At 38.5% G+C, this 19040-nt stretch overlaps 1 protein-coding gene across 4 annotated transcripts in view; it reads right to left on the reverse strand.

Moving 5' to 3' along the window:
• Positions 1–19040, reverse strand: part of SMYD3 (SET and MYND domain containing 3) — a 424925-nt gene that overhangs the window by 358429 nt on the left and 47456 nt on the right. For all 4 annotated transcript variants that reach the window (XM_064445827.1, XM_064445826.1, XM_064445825.1 and 1 more), the window contains exons 2-4: positions 12633–12696; positions 5442–5549; positions 4210–4267 (exon numbers count right to left, since the gene is read on the reverse strand). In XM_064445827.1, the coding sequence (XP_064301897.1) occupies positions 4210–4267; positions 5442–5549; positions 12633–12696 (230 nt within the window). The remainder of the gene's footprint in view (positions 1–4209; positions 4268–5441; positions 5550–12632; positions 12697–19040) is intronic.

Below are 19040 nucleotides of genomic sequence, written 5' to 3' on the forward strand. Positions count from 1 at the left end.
AAACTAGGCATCTGGGTTTTTAACATTAAAAATGTGCTTCAAAGTTTATGCAGCAGTACCTTCCACCTTGCAGCAGTGCATATTTCTATACTGTATTCCCCATAGATGCATCAGAAACACTTTATGCTGGCAGATCAAAAGGGAAAGTATTTTAGAGACAAAGGTAGTTTCGTACACAGCAGCTCGTAAAGGGAATGGATATGGAAGAATATTAAGCAAATATCACTTTATTAAATACCAAAGCACCATTATTCATGCTTCACAGATAGGAATCCTGAAGCAGAAAGAAACAATAGTCCTTTATTTTCTAATGCATGACCTGATCATGTATGCATCAGGTCACTGATAACATGAAAAGTGAAACTCAGCTAAGTTCAGTGCCTGATTACTGGCTTCCCATTTTCTTTTTCATGCCAGTTAGCACAAAATGACTAAGGCCTAAACGGACAATGTAAAGGTGAACAGATTCAAGCATCAGCCTATAACAAAGGGCAAAGATTATTATTAGGCACTATGAATCAATTTCATCTCTGCATAATGGTGAATTGTCATTTTATTTTAAGCATCCATCCTTAATGGGAATGGAAATATCCTTTTACCAAGAAAGCTTCTTCCCCATACTTTAGATCCAAGCTTGCTGGCCTCCTGGAAGGGCAATTCAAGATCTGTGTTCCTCTTTAAAGCTATCTCCTAGTCACTCACTTAAAAAAAGGACACAATTAAAGCAGTCACTGGGTTTGGTTAAACAGCTGTCTAGCGTGTACAATACTTGGGCTTCTGTGCTCTATCCCACCTGCCATCCCTCTGCTCAAAGGTCCTGGCTATTTTGTAGGTTGCAAATTGGCTATCACGGAGTTTCCATTTCCATTTCACACATACCACACAAGGAGAGACATGCTCTCACAGAGCAACCAGATTCAGTGCCTCTCAAGGTTCAAATCAGTTAGTACTAAGAACACTGAGATATGCCCCTCCATACCTGGCACAAAGTCTGTTTAACTAAAGTATTTGCATTTTTATAGCTACCCACAGCACTACCCATGTGCATCTCAACAGTGTAGCCATTTGAAGGCGAGCTTGCAAGCATAAATGAACGTACGTGTTAGAAATCCAGATGTGTGCTCTTCACAATGTATGGAAATCTCTGGTATAGAAAAGTGTCATATTTATGAGGACTGTGTCTTCAAGAAAAGCAGCAAACTAGCAAACTTTCAGATGACTGGAAAACTTAACTTAAAAAAACCCAAACAAAAAAAAACCACAAAACATGAACATAAACTTGCATTTCTTATATAATGTTCTTTTGAAACTAAAGATGCTTTTTACTTCAAATGTAATTTTTCCAGACATGATGTTGTTCATCTTAAATTACATGATGCACACTGAAAAATGAATTATGACAAAGAGAGGAAGGCATGATTTGCTTCATTAACAGCACATAAAACCCCTCGAGAATGGAGAAGGGGAATCGTGTAAGCAGCACAGTATAAATGGACACTGAAGTTTAGGACAGATGTGAACAAAAATACTGAATCCAACTGGAACTTCAGGGAAAATTGGCAGAGACAGGAGCAGAATGTAATTATCCACGTTTAGATATATATATTATATATGTTAGAATAACAAGACATCAGAGCTAATGATCCCAGCAAAAAGTCCCATGGAGTCTCTAATGGCAAATGATCAAGACCTGGTTTTCACAGCACATCAAGAATCCAAAGCCAAAAGCAAAGTGAAACGAAACTTGTGAATGCTGTCATTTTTGCATTTTTAAGACACTTTTTTCAATTGCGTAAGAACCCTGGTGTGGGAAAGAAAATGCTATAAAAGGCCTGTGGAAAATTTTCTAAATAAGGCATGGGGATTTAATTACGCAGCTCTGATACCAATACAAGTAAAGGAGCAAAAACCCTGCCCATAGTACAGCACACAAAGTATTTTCTGCATACTGAACCTTGGTAAGCGAAAGCAAACTTGATTTCTGAATGACTATAACAGATAGTGAGCCTGTAGAACCACATAAATAAGAAATTGTCTGATAATAAATGAGAACTAGCAGAAGTAGCAATGCACACATAGACATCTCCTACTTAATCTTAGTTTCAGGGTACACAATGAATTTGAAGGAACTATGGAGCTTGGAATAGAACTTTATAAAGGGCTAGATGCCTCCACATGGGTTTGTTTTGGTTTTAATTGAATAGTTATCTGATAAAATGCATAATACGTATATAAGTGTATAAAACTTTACATGTTTTTATTCAAGTTATATGTCACCCACACTGAAAATCACCCAACCATATAAAGTAACATTGAAAAGTAATAGTCTAAAGGAGACTGAGACAACATAGTGACAGTAACAATTTTCAAATACTTGTGACTTTCAGGAAAAACAAACAAACAAAAAAACAAACAAACAATGAAAAAAAGAAAAGAAAGAAAAAAAAAGAAAGAGAGGACTATCAATTAGAATTCTATTTGTCATGTTTCTGATTAGCGTTGAAACACTATCTTCTGTTATACAGATGCTTCCTGAGAAGTGTTTTTCCTTCAGAAGGTCATGACCTGTATTCTAGTTCATGTGATTCTCTCCAATGAAATCTTTCCCCTATACACTTAGGCCTCTAATGAAAATGCTTTTCTGACTTTCCTATGGATTCTACGAAGTACCAAAGAAAAGTAAATCCTTACAAACAAGGTCTGTAAACTGTGCAGTAAATGGGAAAACGTTGTGAAATAACAGTAGCTTTCTCAGGATACAGAAGCAGTAAAAAGCATCACAGCTACCACAAGTTGACACACCATGCCAACACACTCTTTTGGACTATTCTAACTGCAAAACCCTACAGACTGCCCATTCACTCTAGTAAGAAGCTGTGAAAAAAGCAAAAGGAAAGGGTTAGCTGAAAACTTTACATAGGATTATGCAAGCATCATAGGCCATTTGTACGGTATTCTGTAAATTAACACCTTTGGTTAATGTCTAGGAGTCCTGAACACCTTGTGCGTTGGAGTTAAGAAGATTACACAGGTATTGTTATTAAAGCTCTTAGAGTAAATACAGATGAAACACTAGTCGTGGTTCTCTCATCTGCCTCCTCCTAAAGTAACTTGCTACGGACCAGCTGTTTCTCTGTCAGTGAGGGGACAGTCATCCCACCTGTATCACAGGCCGTATTAGCATTTCCTTCAGAATGAGAATGTTAGTAGATGCTTCCGGCCATTTTACAGATTTTTGTTCCATCTATCCATTGCAGCTCAGGCCTGTTCAATACAAGCTTCTCTCCAGACAACTCACCACACTATTCCCCTTGTCTCCAGCCAAATCAAGGGAAGCTGAGATCATGTCCTGAGGGGTACTGAGAAACCTCAGTTTGTATCGAATATCAGTTACACAAAAATCTTTGCCTACACTAGAGAAAAAAATCGCTGTACAAGCAATCAATATTTAATTTTTAAAGGGAAACTCTTCCTTTCCCTGTGGCTCCTCCTGTGCCACTGTGCAACCAGCCATTGGTAGAATACAGCACCATAAAGAATTTTTTCCCTGGATCCCAGTAGTGCCATAAAGCATAGAAGTCCATAGTCTTCATCATTTTAACTTCATTTGAAACATCTGGAAATGCTGCTCTTAATTCAGATACTAATCTAATTCCGCATAAACCTTTGTTACAGAAAATCCTGACTTTTTAATTATTGAAATTCATTCCCTCTATTCCTTTTTCTCCATTGAAAAGTTATGTAGAAGACAGAAATACACATATCCCTTGTAAATTTTAGATTTCATTCCTTTTTCTGGAAGCTATTTTGAAGCTTTATGCAACAGCACATAAATATTAAAAAAAGGAAAATCTCAATGTAAAAATATATGTATTTTTGTATATGTGTATAAAAATATTGGCACCGTATGTAATAAGGCAGACATCAGGTAAATTAAATACTGAACAGGCAAGATGTACACTGTAAAATGAGAAAATATATTACAGCCAAAAAATCAGGTGCAAATTTTGCTTGAACAAGACTCACACGTTTTTCCCTTAATTTTTGAAAAGAACTGTTCTTCTCCACAGATGTTTTAGCAGGTTTTGTCTTTGATTTGGTTATTCTACACAGCAGACCTTCAGAAGGCAAGCTGCAAGAAAATCAGGTGGCCATTCTGTAAAGCAGAACTTGGAAGCATCTCCTGCAATATGGTTGGCAATTACTTACTTGACTGAAGATCGGAAAAAGAGTAGAGTCTCTCAGAAAGGCATGTCGATTGTCTAAGCTGTAAAGAAAAACAGATAATTAACACTTACATAGCATGCTTTATCTTGAAAACACTCTACAACATTGATTAGTCAGTGTGATATGCCTGTAAGATGATTAGGTAAGGCTAACAGCATCAACACAAATCTGGTCATTCCGTACTTGCTGTACACCATCATAAAAATAATAAGTAGTTCTTGGTGTTATAATGCTTCCTACTAATTTAGGGTTTTTTAGGGGGGTTTGGGGTCTTTGTTTGGTTTTGGTTTGGTTTTGGGGTTTTAATCTTTTTTTTTTTTTTTTTTAACTTTGACAGTTTACCCTTAGTAATTTACTTTGGCCTTTCACACTATAATTGAAAGCAATCCATGTGCTTAGCAGTCTCAGATTTCATGTAACTATAATTAATGCACAGTATAGCTAAGTACATATTTGCCCTTTAAAAAAAAAATTATGCACACACTCTTCTCAACCATGTATAAATTGGGATATTAAATCATATTTTATTACTTCAGACCACAACAAATGCACACATTTGTACCCAAAACAGACAGCATCATGGCAGGGTCAGTAAAAAAAATTTAAAAAAATGGGCAAACCCTTTTTGATTTACAATCTCACACAGTCATAAGCTGCTTAACGCAACAGAAAATTTAGCCCATGTAAATTAATCAAACAGTGGGAATTTCAAACACCCAGGACTTCCAAGAGAGTTTAGAAAAAGAAAGAAGGAAAAAAAAAAGTAATTCAGACTAAGAGAAGCCGACATTGAAAGCATGGCACTGTGCCCAGCTAGCTAACAGCGTTTCTGTCCTTACCACTCATTCAAATAGGGCTGAATGAGGTTTCCAGTGAAATTAATGGAAAAGCACCAACAACTTCAGTAGTATCGAAGAAAAAACAGTGTTTTCCTTCTAGGCAGAAATAAGTTTAGAATGCTACCATGTAGTCATAGGAAAAGAAAGTCAGTAAACAAGCCCCTTGAGCTTAATTATGTCCATTTTAGTATCTCTTGATCCTTTCAGCATTTCTGCAAATTAATCAGTAATCTTGTAATGTAATATGCAGTCCAATTTTGTTCAGCAATCCCAGTCACTTCAGCTTTCTAGCTCTTAATTACATTAAAAATGTAGAGTGAAAAAGTATTTATCTGAATCTGCTATACTGAATAAATCTAAAAGAATGTCACTTACTAGTTTAAAAACAATCCTGCCAGCAAGTCTGACAGAGTCTGGAGGAAAATTAGGCTCAATGCTCTTAAGACACCTGCACTCCTGCTTGTGGTCCAGCCAAGCTTCTTTCTGTCAGGATGTTTTAAAAAAAGAAGAGAAAGAAAAAATCTGCATGTTATTTTACATAACATATATCCTATTTTTTAATATATATACACAAATATTTTATATATACATATCATTATTTATACATGCTCACAAACATGCTCAGCCTTGCCATGGGCTGGACCTGGGGATCCAGAACCACAACAGCACCACAGCCATTGAGCCAGGCTGGGAGGAACGGCTGCAGGGCCACAAGTCAGTTCCAAAGGCCCACGAAGGGGACTTCTTCAGGGGATCATGTCCACCAACTCCGCAGCATCCAACACAGGCTGCTTCAGATACCAACTGCCAAAGAAACAGCAGCACACACACTTTACCAGCATAGTCTAAGACTGCGACTGCATCTGTAACATAAGTGTTGTGGAAAGGGACAGGCTGGGTTACCCACTCAAACCAACCCCATCACACCATTCCCTCCTCTAACATAATTAATTGTGTAACTGATAATACGGATACTGGAGCTACAGCAGCACAGGCTCAGGACAACAGTATCACCATTACGCTGCCCCAGAATTTAACTTAACCTTTAAGAAAACCTAAGAGAAACACAAACAGAACACTCTATGGTCACGTTCCCAGTCCAGTTCCTTGGCAACAGAAACCTTACTTCACCCTGCTTCATGTCACTGCCTGACAACATAGCTCTTACCATACTTTTTTGAACATTGTATCTGACACCTTTAATGCACAAAAGGAATATGTAAAGACAGAATGAAAACAGCACAGAAACCTAGAAGAAATACCTTCATTTCTTGTCCCATGTTCCTGCTATACAAATCATTTTCTTTACCTCTACGCAACGTGCTATATATAGCATTATCAGCTTAGTTCAGACTGATATCACCATTCCAGATAGCTGAATTTTTATAAATGGGCTCTGATTCTCATTTCATTGTGGCAAGAAGAGATGGAGCTGCATACTTCACAAGATGGGAGAGAACTAGAAGGGATGCTAAAATTTCCTATACGATCTTAATTCCACCAACATTCACAACACTGCAAGCCAGTGTTCACTCAGCAGCCAAGACCACAGAGGCCTTCAGAGTCTGTCCACTTCACCAAAATGCAGCTGCTCTAAAGCAATGGTCAAGTCTTCCATGCTGCAAAAACTGTCTCCAAAGAACCCTGAGCTGCTGAGGCCTCAGTGTCCATGGCTGGGAAGACTGGTGATGGTATTTTCACAGTTCAGACCAGGGGTTGTCGCTGTAACCGAAATTTACCAAAATAGAAGATGGAACCGAAAACATTTTAGTTGCATGTACTACCTGAACCTGCAATCTTTGTTTCATGGGCCACTTTTATTAGAGTAGCAAAGACTAACACTTCCATAGCAGAGAAGAGGCAGGATGACAAGGTGAGGGAAAGCTGCTATTCATTAAAATACATACCTTTTTTTTTTTTTTTTTTTCCTTTTTACCCCTCCCTTCCTTGCCCCCCCCAATCAGTGTGGAAGAACAACAAAAATGAGTCTTCAGCTAAAGAAACACGTTGGAAGAGACAGCCAATTTCTGTCTTTTTTTGGTCTTCTGTCTTTACAAGCTGAAAATTCTGTTTATAATTTACAAAAACTCCAAGCCCATCTCATTAACATAGTACATATTTACACATTTTATTTATATATTCACAGTATATGTTTGAAGCCACCCAGCTGTTTCAAATACTTTTAAAAAGCAAATTGAAAAAACAGGGCACAACAAAAAAATTCTACAATGACAAGAACTCAGAACAACCAAGGAGTTCTGCAGGTGACATTTCCTCATAGATATGCAGGAAGGCGAAAAAAAAACCGAACTCAGAAAAACAGCTTCTGTTAGGTAACTGCCACAAAGAAAATGATAAAATGTCTAATACAAAGAAATTACGTGTTCAGCAATAAAAAAAAAAAAAAGAGGGACTGGCAGTGATATGTGCAAGCGCACATCACACCTGCAGATGCTGACATGCTAGTTATAAAGATTACAAAGACTATCACACATTTTTTTCTTAAGCTGTGTTTAAGTGGGGGAATTGTTTCAGGTAACTAGGTTTTAGCACCAGTAGCATTTATTCTATTTCATTCAGAGTTTTTTCCCCCCTTTGGCTTATGCCTAATAAATAAATTGGACTTTTTAGTTCTTTCAGATACATGGAAGATTTGTGATTTCATTTCCTTTACCCATAACTCTACAAGGGGAAAAGATGACACCAAGAAGGCATTAATCCAAATACAGTTAGTGTCACATGCTGTCTGACAAATAAAAGTTAAGTATCTAGTGCTGAATAGAATTATTCTTGTCTAGAAGAAACAAGGTCATGCTTGTAAATGCCCAGACATCATTCTGTGTAATACAATTATATTGGCATTTTTATCCCACTTAAACTAAAATTGTTCTTTGGAGTAAGCCTTTATCTGTCAAATTTTTTCCCTACATAAATGTTGCACAGAATTTTAAACATGCTAGAGGTGACATCAAAATGATTAATAGCTTACCCAACCAATAAAGCCCTAATGAGATGAAATATGCAGTACCACATAGCATCATATGCCACGTTTCTTTGAGATGCATTCCCACGTGAGAAGAGCAGTTCAAACACACGCCTTCTGCAAAGCAGAGCTTCAGCTGAAACTGATGCCAAAAAGGAATTAGTCTGACTCCTCTGCAGAAGGGGCACTGGAACGGGGACTGCCGTTCGCCTCCTCCCAACTGTGCGGGGAGAGGGGGGAAAGGCTCCAAATACATTAAGGATAATGAAATTCAACAATATTTCTTCTCAATACCAATACAACAAGGATACAAATTACAGAACAATATGAAACCATGAATATTTGTGACCCTGGAGAGACCTACCTTTAAAGTTGGTCTCTAACAATACTTACTGGTTGATTTATATTAGTCCCACAGTTCTCCATGGGAGGTTTTCTTAACTCTGCGTATCCTGGCTTCCACTCAAGGTTTTTATATCCCATACCCAGTGTGAGTGCAAATACTGCAGTGCAGAGGTATGGCCACCTGGTATGACCCTTCTCCATCCCCGCCAGGGAAGGTATTCCAATTTTGCAATTTCTCCCCTCCCCACCCCCCCTTTAGAAATGAAAACTATCAGAAGGAAGTAAAGAAAGACAAGTAAACAGTGCAGGACAGTACCCAACACAACACTCCTCCTCTGCGCTTCACTATGCTTAGGAACTCAGAAAGAATATCCCTCCTTTTATCTCCTCCCAAATTGTTGTCTCTCATTCAACCTCATTGTACCCCAAGTTCTTAGAGTCTGAGAGTCTGCGCCCACCACCACCCCCTAACGAGCACCACACAAACACCAATGCATCACTGGGGTTCACTGGACAACCCAGGCCCAGGATCATCTCCTGCTGCCTCAGGGAATGGGTAAAGGCACCTCACAACTGCCTGCAAAGTCTTGCATATTTTTAGCTCAGCTGTTTTGCCAATGAGCGTCCATTCTTACATGGACACATGCTACCCCTGTCTCCCAAAGGTCCCTAACCCTATGAACGATCCTAAATCAATGTTTATGAAATGAATGTTACCCTTGTCTCCTATGCAGAATCAAAAAAATGAGTGCTTCCTGCAGATTAACATGCTAATGAAAAGCAGTTAAAGACTAGAGATCATTAACAACAACAACAACAAAAAAAATCTAAGTGGTATATTTTTCCACTGAAAGGTTTTGATTTGTTAAAAAGTCATAATTTGTAATTTCCAAAGGATTGTTCAAAGTTTTACAGAATGTCTTTTTTCTTTTTTCAATAATGTTTGATAATGGCACATTCCGAATTCTGTCTGAAATGATTCTCCTGTTTTCCACAGATTATCATCTGTATTACTGGTCTCCAATCTACAGGATGTACCAAATTAATGAACATTGCCAGGGAGATCACAGCAGTGATTATGAGGAGCAGCAGATGTGGTAGCTCTACATCTGAAGGGACACTCAGCCAAAATAACACTGTTAGAAGGCAGCGTCAGGAAATTAGGCATCAACAAGTGGGAAAGGGGCTACAACAGAGAATTGTTGAAGACAGGCAAAAGTCAATAAGGTCCAACTGAAAAACACATTGAAAAGCAAGAGGTCTACATACACTTGATCCTGAAATGAGAAATCAGTTGAAAAAGGTCAACCCACAGGATCTCTTGAGATAACTTCCAGTCCCAATTGTAATATTTTTGAAGTAAAGTGTTAATAGTGAAACCAAACTGCTTCAACTGGCCTGAAAAAAATTAATGGGAAATTTTAAAATTTGGCACAACTCACTTGACACTATGGAGATTTCTACAAAGTGGAAATCCTAATTCCCATATAGTTTTGTTCAGGACTCCTGGCCCTGCCCACATATCTCCTTGAAGGATAACAATTCTCACAGTAAGTTCCAAAAAGGGAAATATCTTTCAAAAGACTATTTCTTCTCCTATAGATTAGCCCAAATAGAGTTTTTCTTAACCACCTGAAATTTTAAATCAAATGAAGATTTTTACAAGGTATTTGCAGCTTTTAAAACGGTTCATTTTGTAGATCTTAACATAGAAATCCCGTGCTGCATTTAGTCTGAAGCTTCCTTCACAAAGTCCATCTTTATACTAAACCTAGTTCAGCTACTTGGATTAATCTTTTTTTTTAAAGTCTGAATTTTACATTCATTCTGATTTCATTTAATGTATTAACGAGAAAACTCCAGAAAACTGTCACTTTTTAAGCCTAAGCTAATTGTTTTGAGTTGTAGGATTCATTTAACACACACCAAAAAATAATCAAACCATTCTGCAACTAAGTGATAATTGTAAATCTAACCACAGAATTTGCATTTCCAAGTTATCGGTATTTATAAAACTAAAATAGTCCTGTTCTGCCAATATTCACTTTTTTAAATGTGCAAACTACAATTTCATTCAATACCCTGCTGTGTATTTCGTTCAGCAGTTAGTTCAGTTGGAAGTGCACATATAATGAACTGCATTAAAACAACAGAGGCTAAGCAGGGCACAAAGCCTTTACCACGGCCAAGGACAGCTTTGCTAACAGCTGCTATAAAACCAGAGCTGCACAGTAGTTTAGTCAGCTTATCAAAAGAAAATATGAATAAGAGGACAGTCCTCAAAAGCAAACAGATCTGGCTGGTCTCAGTTTTATCTGGATCATCTGTCCTGAGTCGTCAATCCCAATAAATTCACTGTTTTTACTAGAAAACATTTTTTCAGTTATTCTCAATTTTTCACCTAATTTCACAGGATATTATATAATATTCATTAAAAATAGTTTATTGACATTAACAGTTCAAGATACTACGTAATTGTAAATACACAGCATTTTAAGTGCAGATTACTTTTAGCAGAAGTAGCCTGTCTCACTGAAATCAATAATTACAACTGTGGATGGCTTCAAGCACATGAACCCTAAAGTTGAACGTACAAAGCAAAGAGACCCAAGATGGCTTCAGGCTATCCAGTGTGAATCCCTGAAGCACATTCACGTAGTTGTTATCCCCAAGGAGGATGCCCCACTTCCTACCTACATTGCTACTACACCTAAGCTGGAACAGGGTTTTGTATCACACCTTGCAGATTTGCCAGCACAGCCTCATTTCACATTAGAGACTCGCCAATAGAAGATTCACCAATGACTCTCTTGGCAGATACTTGTTTTAAACTTACCTTACAAATACTCTGGTCTTTTATATTCTTCACAGTCATATTTTCCTTATGATATCCCACAATAAATCTACCTGTGGCATTATTATTGATGCTACAGTAAGCACTTAATGGACGTTGCACACATTTGCCATACAATGAATCAAAGTGACACATCTTCCTCCTTTCCCCCTCCATATGTTTTAATCCCAAAAGTGAGGGGTTTCTGGCATGTTGAGAACACTGCAGATTATACTAAGGCAGAATTGTTTATAGAAGCACATGATTGAATATCAAGGACTTAACTTGAAAAGTTCATATACATTTAATTCATATACATTTAATAGAGTATCACTAGTAGTCCGTTTTGACCATGGGTTTTTTGTTTGGGGTTTGGTTTGGTTTGTTGGGTTTGGGTTTTTTTTTTTTCACTTTTCTCTATTTAGAAAAACAAACAAATCACAATGCAAAGCAAAGAGGAATCATTTAAAAATTCAAGGGTTCTGTAAGGTGACCCACATAGTTCGAATCTCAGGTGCCTGGTTCTCTGCCATGTTAGACCTTATACACTCATTTTCCCTTGCGTGTCCACTCAGTACCACATCCTGTTACCTTCTGCTCACAGACTTAAGTGACAATACAAGCCAAATATAAAAGCTAAGGTTTTGGGTTTGGACACCTTTAAGAACTGTTTCATAGGACAGAATCACAGGAGGATTCAGGTTGGAAGAGATCTATGGAAATCTCTAGCTGCAGAGCAGGATCAGCTCTCGGGCCAGACCCAGCTCAAAGCTTTATCCAGGGTGGGTTTGAATCCCTCTAAGCATTCAGATGACACGCACACCCTGGCCAGCCTGTTACACCTCTTGGCTGTCCTTAGGGTGAACCAGCTTTTCCTTATATTCCATGTGAACCTCTCTTCTTTCAACCTAAGCCTGTTGTCCCCTTGTCCTCCTGCCATGCACCGTGAAGAGCCTGGCTCCATCTTCCTGATACCTTCCTCTAAGATTAAGTTTTGCCCAAGGCCTTCTCTTTTCTGCACATTCTTGACCCTTATTTCCTCTTAAAAAACTGGAATATATACTTTGCCATGATAAAGACTATTCTTGAAATACAAATTGTTTTACTGCAAAATTGACCTAGAACCCTCAGTCTAGTCAGCAAAGCTGAAAAATTATTCCTCCTCCTCTAACCAAGCACATCCAAAGACCATGCATTTCAGCTTAGTTTTGACTGCTGCACTGATTATATTCTTATATTTGTAGCTATAAAAATAAAAATACTCAAGTAAAACAAGGCATCATGTTTACACATTTTGTCCATAACTACCAATAAGAAATTGTAGCGTGGAGGTATGACCCTGTAAATAAACTACTCAAATGCTTGATTTTGTCAACCCTATAGAGCTGTTACTTTTTCATCTTACCTGACAAGATTTACCACAGTATTTAGCAACCTTGCACTGAGAGCATCTGTGCAGATGTTCATTCCTGTTTAAAAAAAAAAAAGAAAACCAGTTATAAATACAAACAGAGCTTTGTATTTATTCTTCTTACATTACTAGCAATTTTCAAATAATCCAAGGCAAGAAAAATATCTGAAAAACAAGAGTAGTCTAAAATGCACTGTTACACAAGAAGAAATGGTCCATGGTTACGTTCAAAGCTATATTCACAATCCTTTAATCATGTGACTCAGCACCTCTGGCGCTACTTTGGATCAACAGTAAAGATATCAAATGTGCCTCTTTTTTTTTTTTCCATATAGCTATAACCCCGAGGAGTTTGATTTTGTAGATAACATAATGATAAGAGCTTGGAATACGGCTAGTTAATTTATTATCTGTCTTGAGCCTGTCTTAAGCATGTATCATTATCCATTGTAAGACCTTGCTGTGAACCTGCAGTTGTGACATCAAGTTATAACTTTTTAACAGTCTGTGGTGACATGTCAGCAGAAATTTCTGTCTTAAGAGAATAATTCTGACTGGTGGACAGTGACACCAAAATAAAAATTCATGTAGGGGGGAAAAATTAAAAGTTCAGAGAAATCTAGAAGGATAACTACCAGAGCTATACATCACACTCTAAGGTTAAAAGCTCCTCCTGACTTTAATACCATTTCCTGATGCTGTCTTAGGTTATATGAGTTAAGAAGACATCACTGAGGTTCTGCAAATTTTTAGACACCAAGGAAATACTAAATGCGAAAGCACACATACAGCAAATCTTACACCTCTAATACATGAGTCAAGTGAAGCGGCTTACTTCAACTGAGTAGAAACAAGACAGATTATAATGCTCACCTCCCTTCTTATTTTCCTGTAGAAAATACTGAACATGCTACATTATTCTGGTAACACTGGGTGGTTTTCACTTTCACCTCTTAACAGGCAAAGCTACTTACATGCTTTATGGGCATTCATTAGGCTGGGAAAACAGTATATACTTTTTGTTGTTAAAACTGAAGGCAGGAGAATTACATTACAGATACAATTAACTGGACTGTATGGTTTGCATAATCCTTACTTCCCCTCAGGCTTATTCCCTGCCAACCCTCTGACCTTAACGAAGCACAGCCCCTGACTGGGCACCACTGTTACCTTGTGAGAAGCACGCAGCTGAACACAGCTTGCTTACACTTACTCTTACTCCTCCGTACCCCCTTCTCCATCCTTCTGCAAGGCAAGGAAGGAGGTATGTGTCAGTCACACCACTCTTCCCATCAAAGGGCAATTTTAGTAATGTAATCTTTGTGTTGCTATAATGCTTTACACTTACGTGCCTCAGATCTTATTATACAGATAGATTCAGCCTTCCACTTTAATTGGGAGACGACTAAGCACCTAACACAGCCCATTTCAGACTGAAAGGGCAAGTTCAAATAATCAGACGAAGGACCTTTCTCTGCAAGATTCTCAGTGTCTGCAGATCGGTACTAGGTGTGCTCTTTCACTCACACGCCCAACTAATGTGACTAAAACAAGGTATAATTCTCTGTCTCTGCTGACACCAAAAGAACACGGCTCCTCTGCCATCAGTGATCTAGAGGCTGCATACCATAAACTCCCAGCAAAATTGCTTTGTGACATGACCTTTCTTCTTTTACTTACACAACTTGGTTGTCCCCACATTTTAATTTCTGTGGGTGACTTCAAAATGGTACAACATCCTCCAAAGGCCCCATGCAAAAAAGATACCACCAATGTGCCCATAAACCTCAACTTAGAGCTTCTGGATGATGAATTTAGCCCAGTGATTTCAGCTGTGACACCAAAACTATCAGGAGTAGAGGCAGAACACCAGAAATACCATGGAGCATCCTCTAGCACAAACCAACCTCTCCTTTCCCTCAAGTCCCACAAGGGGAAAAGGTATTTTGCTAATATAGCGAAGTATTGTTATTTTTGAATTATTAAAAATAACAGCTTAGGCACTATCTTAGGACTCATAAGCATTTGGGGAGCTTAGATAGCTGCATTGGTCAAAGATTAAGAGAAGTAACAACCTTTTCACTTTTACAGCATAAAGATCACTATTTTGTTGCACAATATTTTGTAAGCATTCCTACTAACTACCAAGAGAAAAATAAAATAGAAATATTTCAGATGTAAGCACATTTTTTGCCAGTGCCTTCTTTACCTTCCTACCTGTAAAGCCAGTCCTGGAGACTGGAAAAACTAGCAACTGTTAGACTCCCATAAGCAGAATCTAAAATCTCGTACAGGCACAATAGGTTTTTGATTTTAAGGTGCAAACGCCTGAGGACAATTCAGAGCTAGAAACAAGTGTGAAATCTTCATTTTGCTAGCTGGGGAGAGCTGCTTCATTTTCAAGGTTGAGCAATGACACAACTTTAACCAGCCTATGATAGAGGAGCATGTATTTCTCATTCTAGATTAGAAGCTCACGTCAGAGTAATTTTGAGAAGAAATACACTTCAGTGGAATAATTACTGTAGACAACATAAAAGAAATAGAAATGCTGTTTGGACCTGCTCATTGATTTGGATATCAGAAGCAGTCCAGATACAAATACGTGCTCATAAAGTACGCATACAAATTCTTCCCCACTGAGACAAGTTTTCATACATCTTTTAACACTAAGCAGCATACCGTATCAAGGACCTAAAAGAATCATTTCTAAGAAATCCACACCTTCTTTCCCGACTTCTCACAATTAACAGGATGGATTAAAACCTTTCTGAAGCTAGACCTTTCAAATTACTGAAAGAAGACACAAGAACTTTTAAAGTTGTTTAGCTATTGCTTTATTACCTTTTGAGTCTGCCAGTGGACCTATCCCAGCATTGCAGGCAACGTTACCACTAAAAACCTGCCTGCTGACTAGAACAAATAAAGCACACCAAGCACCTAGAACTCTGGTTTGCTGTTCAGCCCCACACACGCACAGCCACAGCCCCCAAGACTGTCACTGCAGCGTGTCCCTGTTGCTCTTTACAGGTCTGTTTTACATGGCTGTACAGAACCACAGACAGGTCACGAAGAAGCTTTCGCCCTCTCTTTTTCTAGATAGTTCCTTCGCATTCAATATTCTACATCCATGCTAGCAGTCTCTATCAAACTTCTCTTCATCATTACACAGTGTTATCTGAATAACTAAGTGCACACCCGACTGCAGAACAACTGAGCAAAACCATTCTGAAGGCAGACTTTTTTTCGTTCTAAATGCTATTCATTAAAACACGGTAGTGGCATAGGACTTTGATAACAGAGCATTTGTAGCTTTAGTCCCATATACATTAAAGTACCAAAAAAGTCTCAGCAGAAAGTAGTAAAACAGATTCCCAAAGCAGAGTAATTATCACTTTCAGGAGCCAGAATTTAAATTAATGAATCCCCTTAGCTATCAGAGAAGCCTCTCCTGATGAAAGAATGTGAAATCTGTCGGCTAGATCTGACAGATCTGCAAGCATACCTTGCCTTGGTATACCTCTTGGTATTTTTCCAAGAGATTCTAGGATTCACTAGAATCACTGGCGTTAAGTCACCGACAGTTATTTATTCATTCTTTTGTAAAACACTTAGTGGACCTGTCAACACGAAGTACCAAACTCCTTCAGCACCCACCAAGTTCCAATACTTTACAGGATTATTTCCTTTTTATCCTTTGTCCCTAAGGGTTAACGACACTGCAGTAACAAATGCATGCACACATAGAAATCTAAGAACCATCACTCAAAACCTGGATTTTTGCCAAACTGACACTACCAGTCAGATTATTTGAATAAGGTGACTCCCCTGCTGGCACCATATAATGAATGAACTAACCATTCATCTTTTGGGGTTTCTATGAACAACAAGCAGATGTAGGATGCCCGTTACAGAGCTGAACAGTAAAGCTACTGATGAAATTGTTGGTTTTTTCTTCCAATTCTCTCCTCCCTCTTGCACTTAAAAAAAAAATTCCTTTAGATTTATAGCATCTATGAATCTTGCTACGTGACATTTTAAACATAGACCAGCATGATCTAAAACAACCTGAATAAAAAGAATTCAAGAATAAGATTCATGTATTCATATACACAGGATTCATGTATTCTACAACATTTTTAAAAGTGCGACAATCTGTCTAGTTTATTCCTGTCCTTCTCAATCATTTAATGTTATAGGTTTATTTAAACAATTTTAAAGTCATTGTCAAATACTCCCATGCATTTCTCAGTACCTGTAAACATCATCTGGAGATAGTATCAGGTTACTCACAAGCTATCTACTGCATCTCACCTAATGTGACTAATTTAATGCATGACAAAATGCAGAGAATTTGATCTAATACATTGAGTAATGCTTTAATCTCTGAAAATGTTTCTGCTGCAACAGAAAAGGAAAGAAAGATGTAGCAACTGAAAATAAATTATTAGTTTTCCAATACAGCTTCAGCAAGATTGTCCAAACAACCACAACCCTTTATGAAACAGCAAGGACTAGTGAGGATCTTAGCCAGTACTAAAAAAAAAAAATAATCCACAAGATTAAAGTAAGCAGGGGCTGCCAATTGTCCTCTTGCATGGTGTTACAGTCACGTGAAGAATCTTTACCCTGAGGAATCTGAATATTACTAATTCTTTTCGTCATTATTGTCTACAAACGTGCCATTCATAGATGTCACGGTTTCAGCTGGGATAGAGTTGATTTTTTTCACCATAGCTGGTTTGGTGCTGTGTTTTGGACTTAGTATGAAAATAATGTTGATAACACACCAATGTTTTAGTTGTTGCTGGGTAGTGCTTGTACTAGTCAAGGACTTTTCCAGCCTCCCATGCTCTGCCGGGTGCATAAGAAGCCGGGAAGGGAGGAGGCACAGCTAAGAGAGCAGATCCAAACTGGCCAAAGGGATATTCCACATCATATGATATCATGCCCAGTAGATTAACTGGGAGGAGCTGGCCGGGGGGAGGCAGCGGTCGCAGCTCGGGGACTGGCGGCATCGGTTAGCAGGTGGTGAGCGGTTGTATCGCTTGTGGTTTTTTTTCCTTTTTATTGTATTGTCATGGTTCAGCCACAATCAGCAATTAAACACCACACAGCCGCTCGCTCACTCCCCCCACCCCTGTGGGACAGGGGAGAGGTTCAGAAGAAAAGCACAAAAACACTTGTGGGTTGAGATAAGAACAGTCTAATAATTACAATTAAAAAAATAATTATTTTAATAATAACAGTAAAGATATTATAATATAAAGGAAAAGGGGAAGAGAGAAAAAACCAGAAACACAAGAGATACAGCCGCTCACTACCTCCCAACCAACGCTGCCCGTCCCCGAGCCGCGATTGTTCCCTCCCTCCCCCAGCCAGCTCCTCCCAGTTAACATACTGGGCATGACGTTACATGACATGGAATATCCCTTTGGCCAGTTTGAATCCACTCTTTTAGATGTGCCCCCTCCCCTCCTGGCTTCTTGTGCACCTGGCAGAGCATGGGAGGCACAGCACTATGCCAGCTACAATGAAGAAAATTAACTCTATCCCAGCTAAAACCATGACATGTATTATCATTATTATTATTATAATCATGATTATTATCAATGCTATTTTATTTTAATTATTAAACTATTCTTATCTCAACCCACGAGTTTTCTTGCTTCCATTTCTCTCCCCCATCCCACAGGGGTGGGGGGTGTGAGTGAGTGGCTGCAGGGTGTTTAGTTGCTGACTGGGGCTAAACCACAACAGTCCTCCCAATGTGTACTGAGAAGATGAAAAAATAAACCTGAATGTAAAGATGGGTGGGGGAAGTCCCAAGGGATTGATAAGGAAACCTATGAGATGGGGAAAAAAATGGTAAGAATGGTAAGACGATTCAACTGGAAGTGGCGCACACACTCTCCCCAACAAAATAACTTTTTTTTTTTTCTCTTAGCTTCTTTAAATTTCCTTTTTGTTAAACATACAAGATGATAAGAGCGCTGTAAGGAGGGGCTGACAACAAGCAGTGAGGCAGCCAGATCAATGGGAAGCTGCTCCCAAGTATGAATGGCAGCACAGGAGAGACAGCCTGAAAACACATGGCTAAGATCCTAAGAACGTGCCAAATCTGAATCACAGAGTGAAGAGGTTGATGAGGGTTTGCTTGGACTGTTAGGTTCTACCAGAGTCACACCTGCACTCTCACAACATACAAGACACGTGCCCTTTTAAAAACATCATAAAATACTTCTGTTTTCCAGGAAAGGGCCTAATATAATTTAAAAATCCACAACAAAAACCAACCAGATACAATTAGACTACTTAATTTATAATGAAAATGCATCTACACTTCTCTGCTGATTGCAGGCACTTGACTTTCAGCCCTACTCACAAGATAAGTGTCAGATG

This window comes from Phalacrocorax carbo, chromosome 3, assembly GCF_963921805.1.
Source record: "Phalacrocorax carbo chromosome 3, bPhaCar2.1, whole genome shotgun sequence".
Lineage (NCBI taxonomy): Eukaryota > Metazoa > Chordata > Aves > Suliformes > Phalacrocoracidae > Phalacrocorax > Phalacrocorax carbo.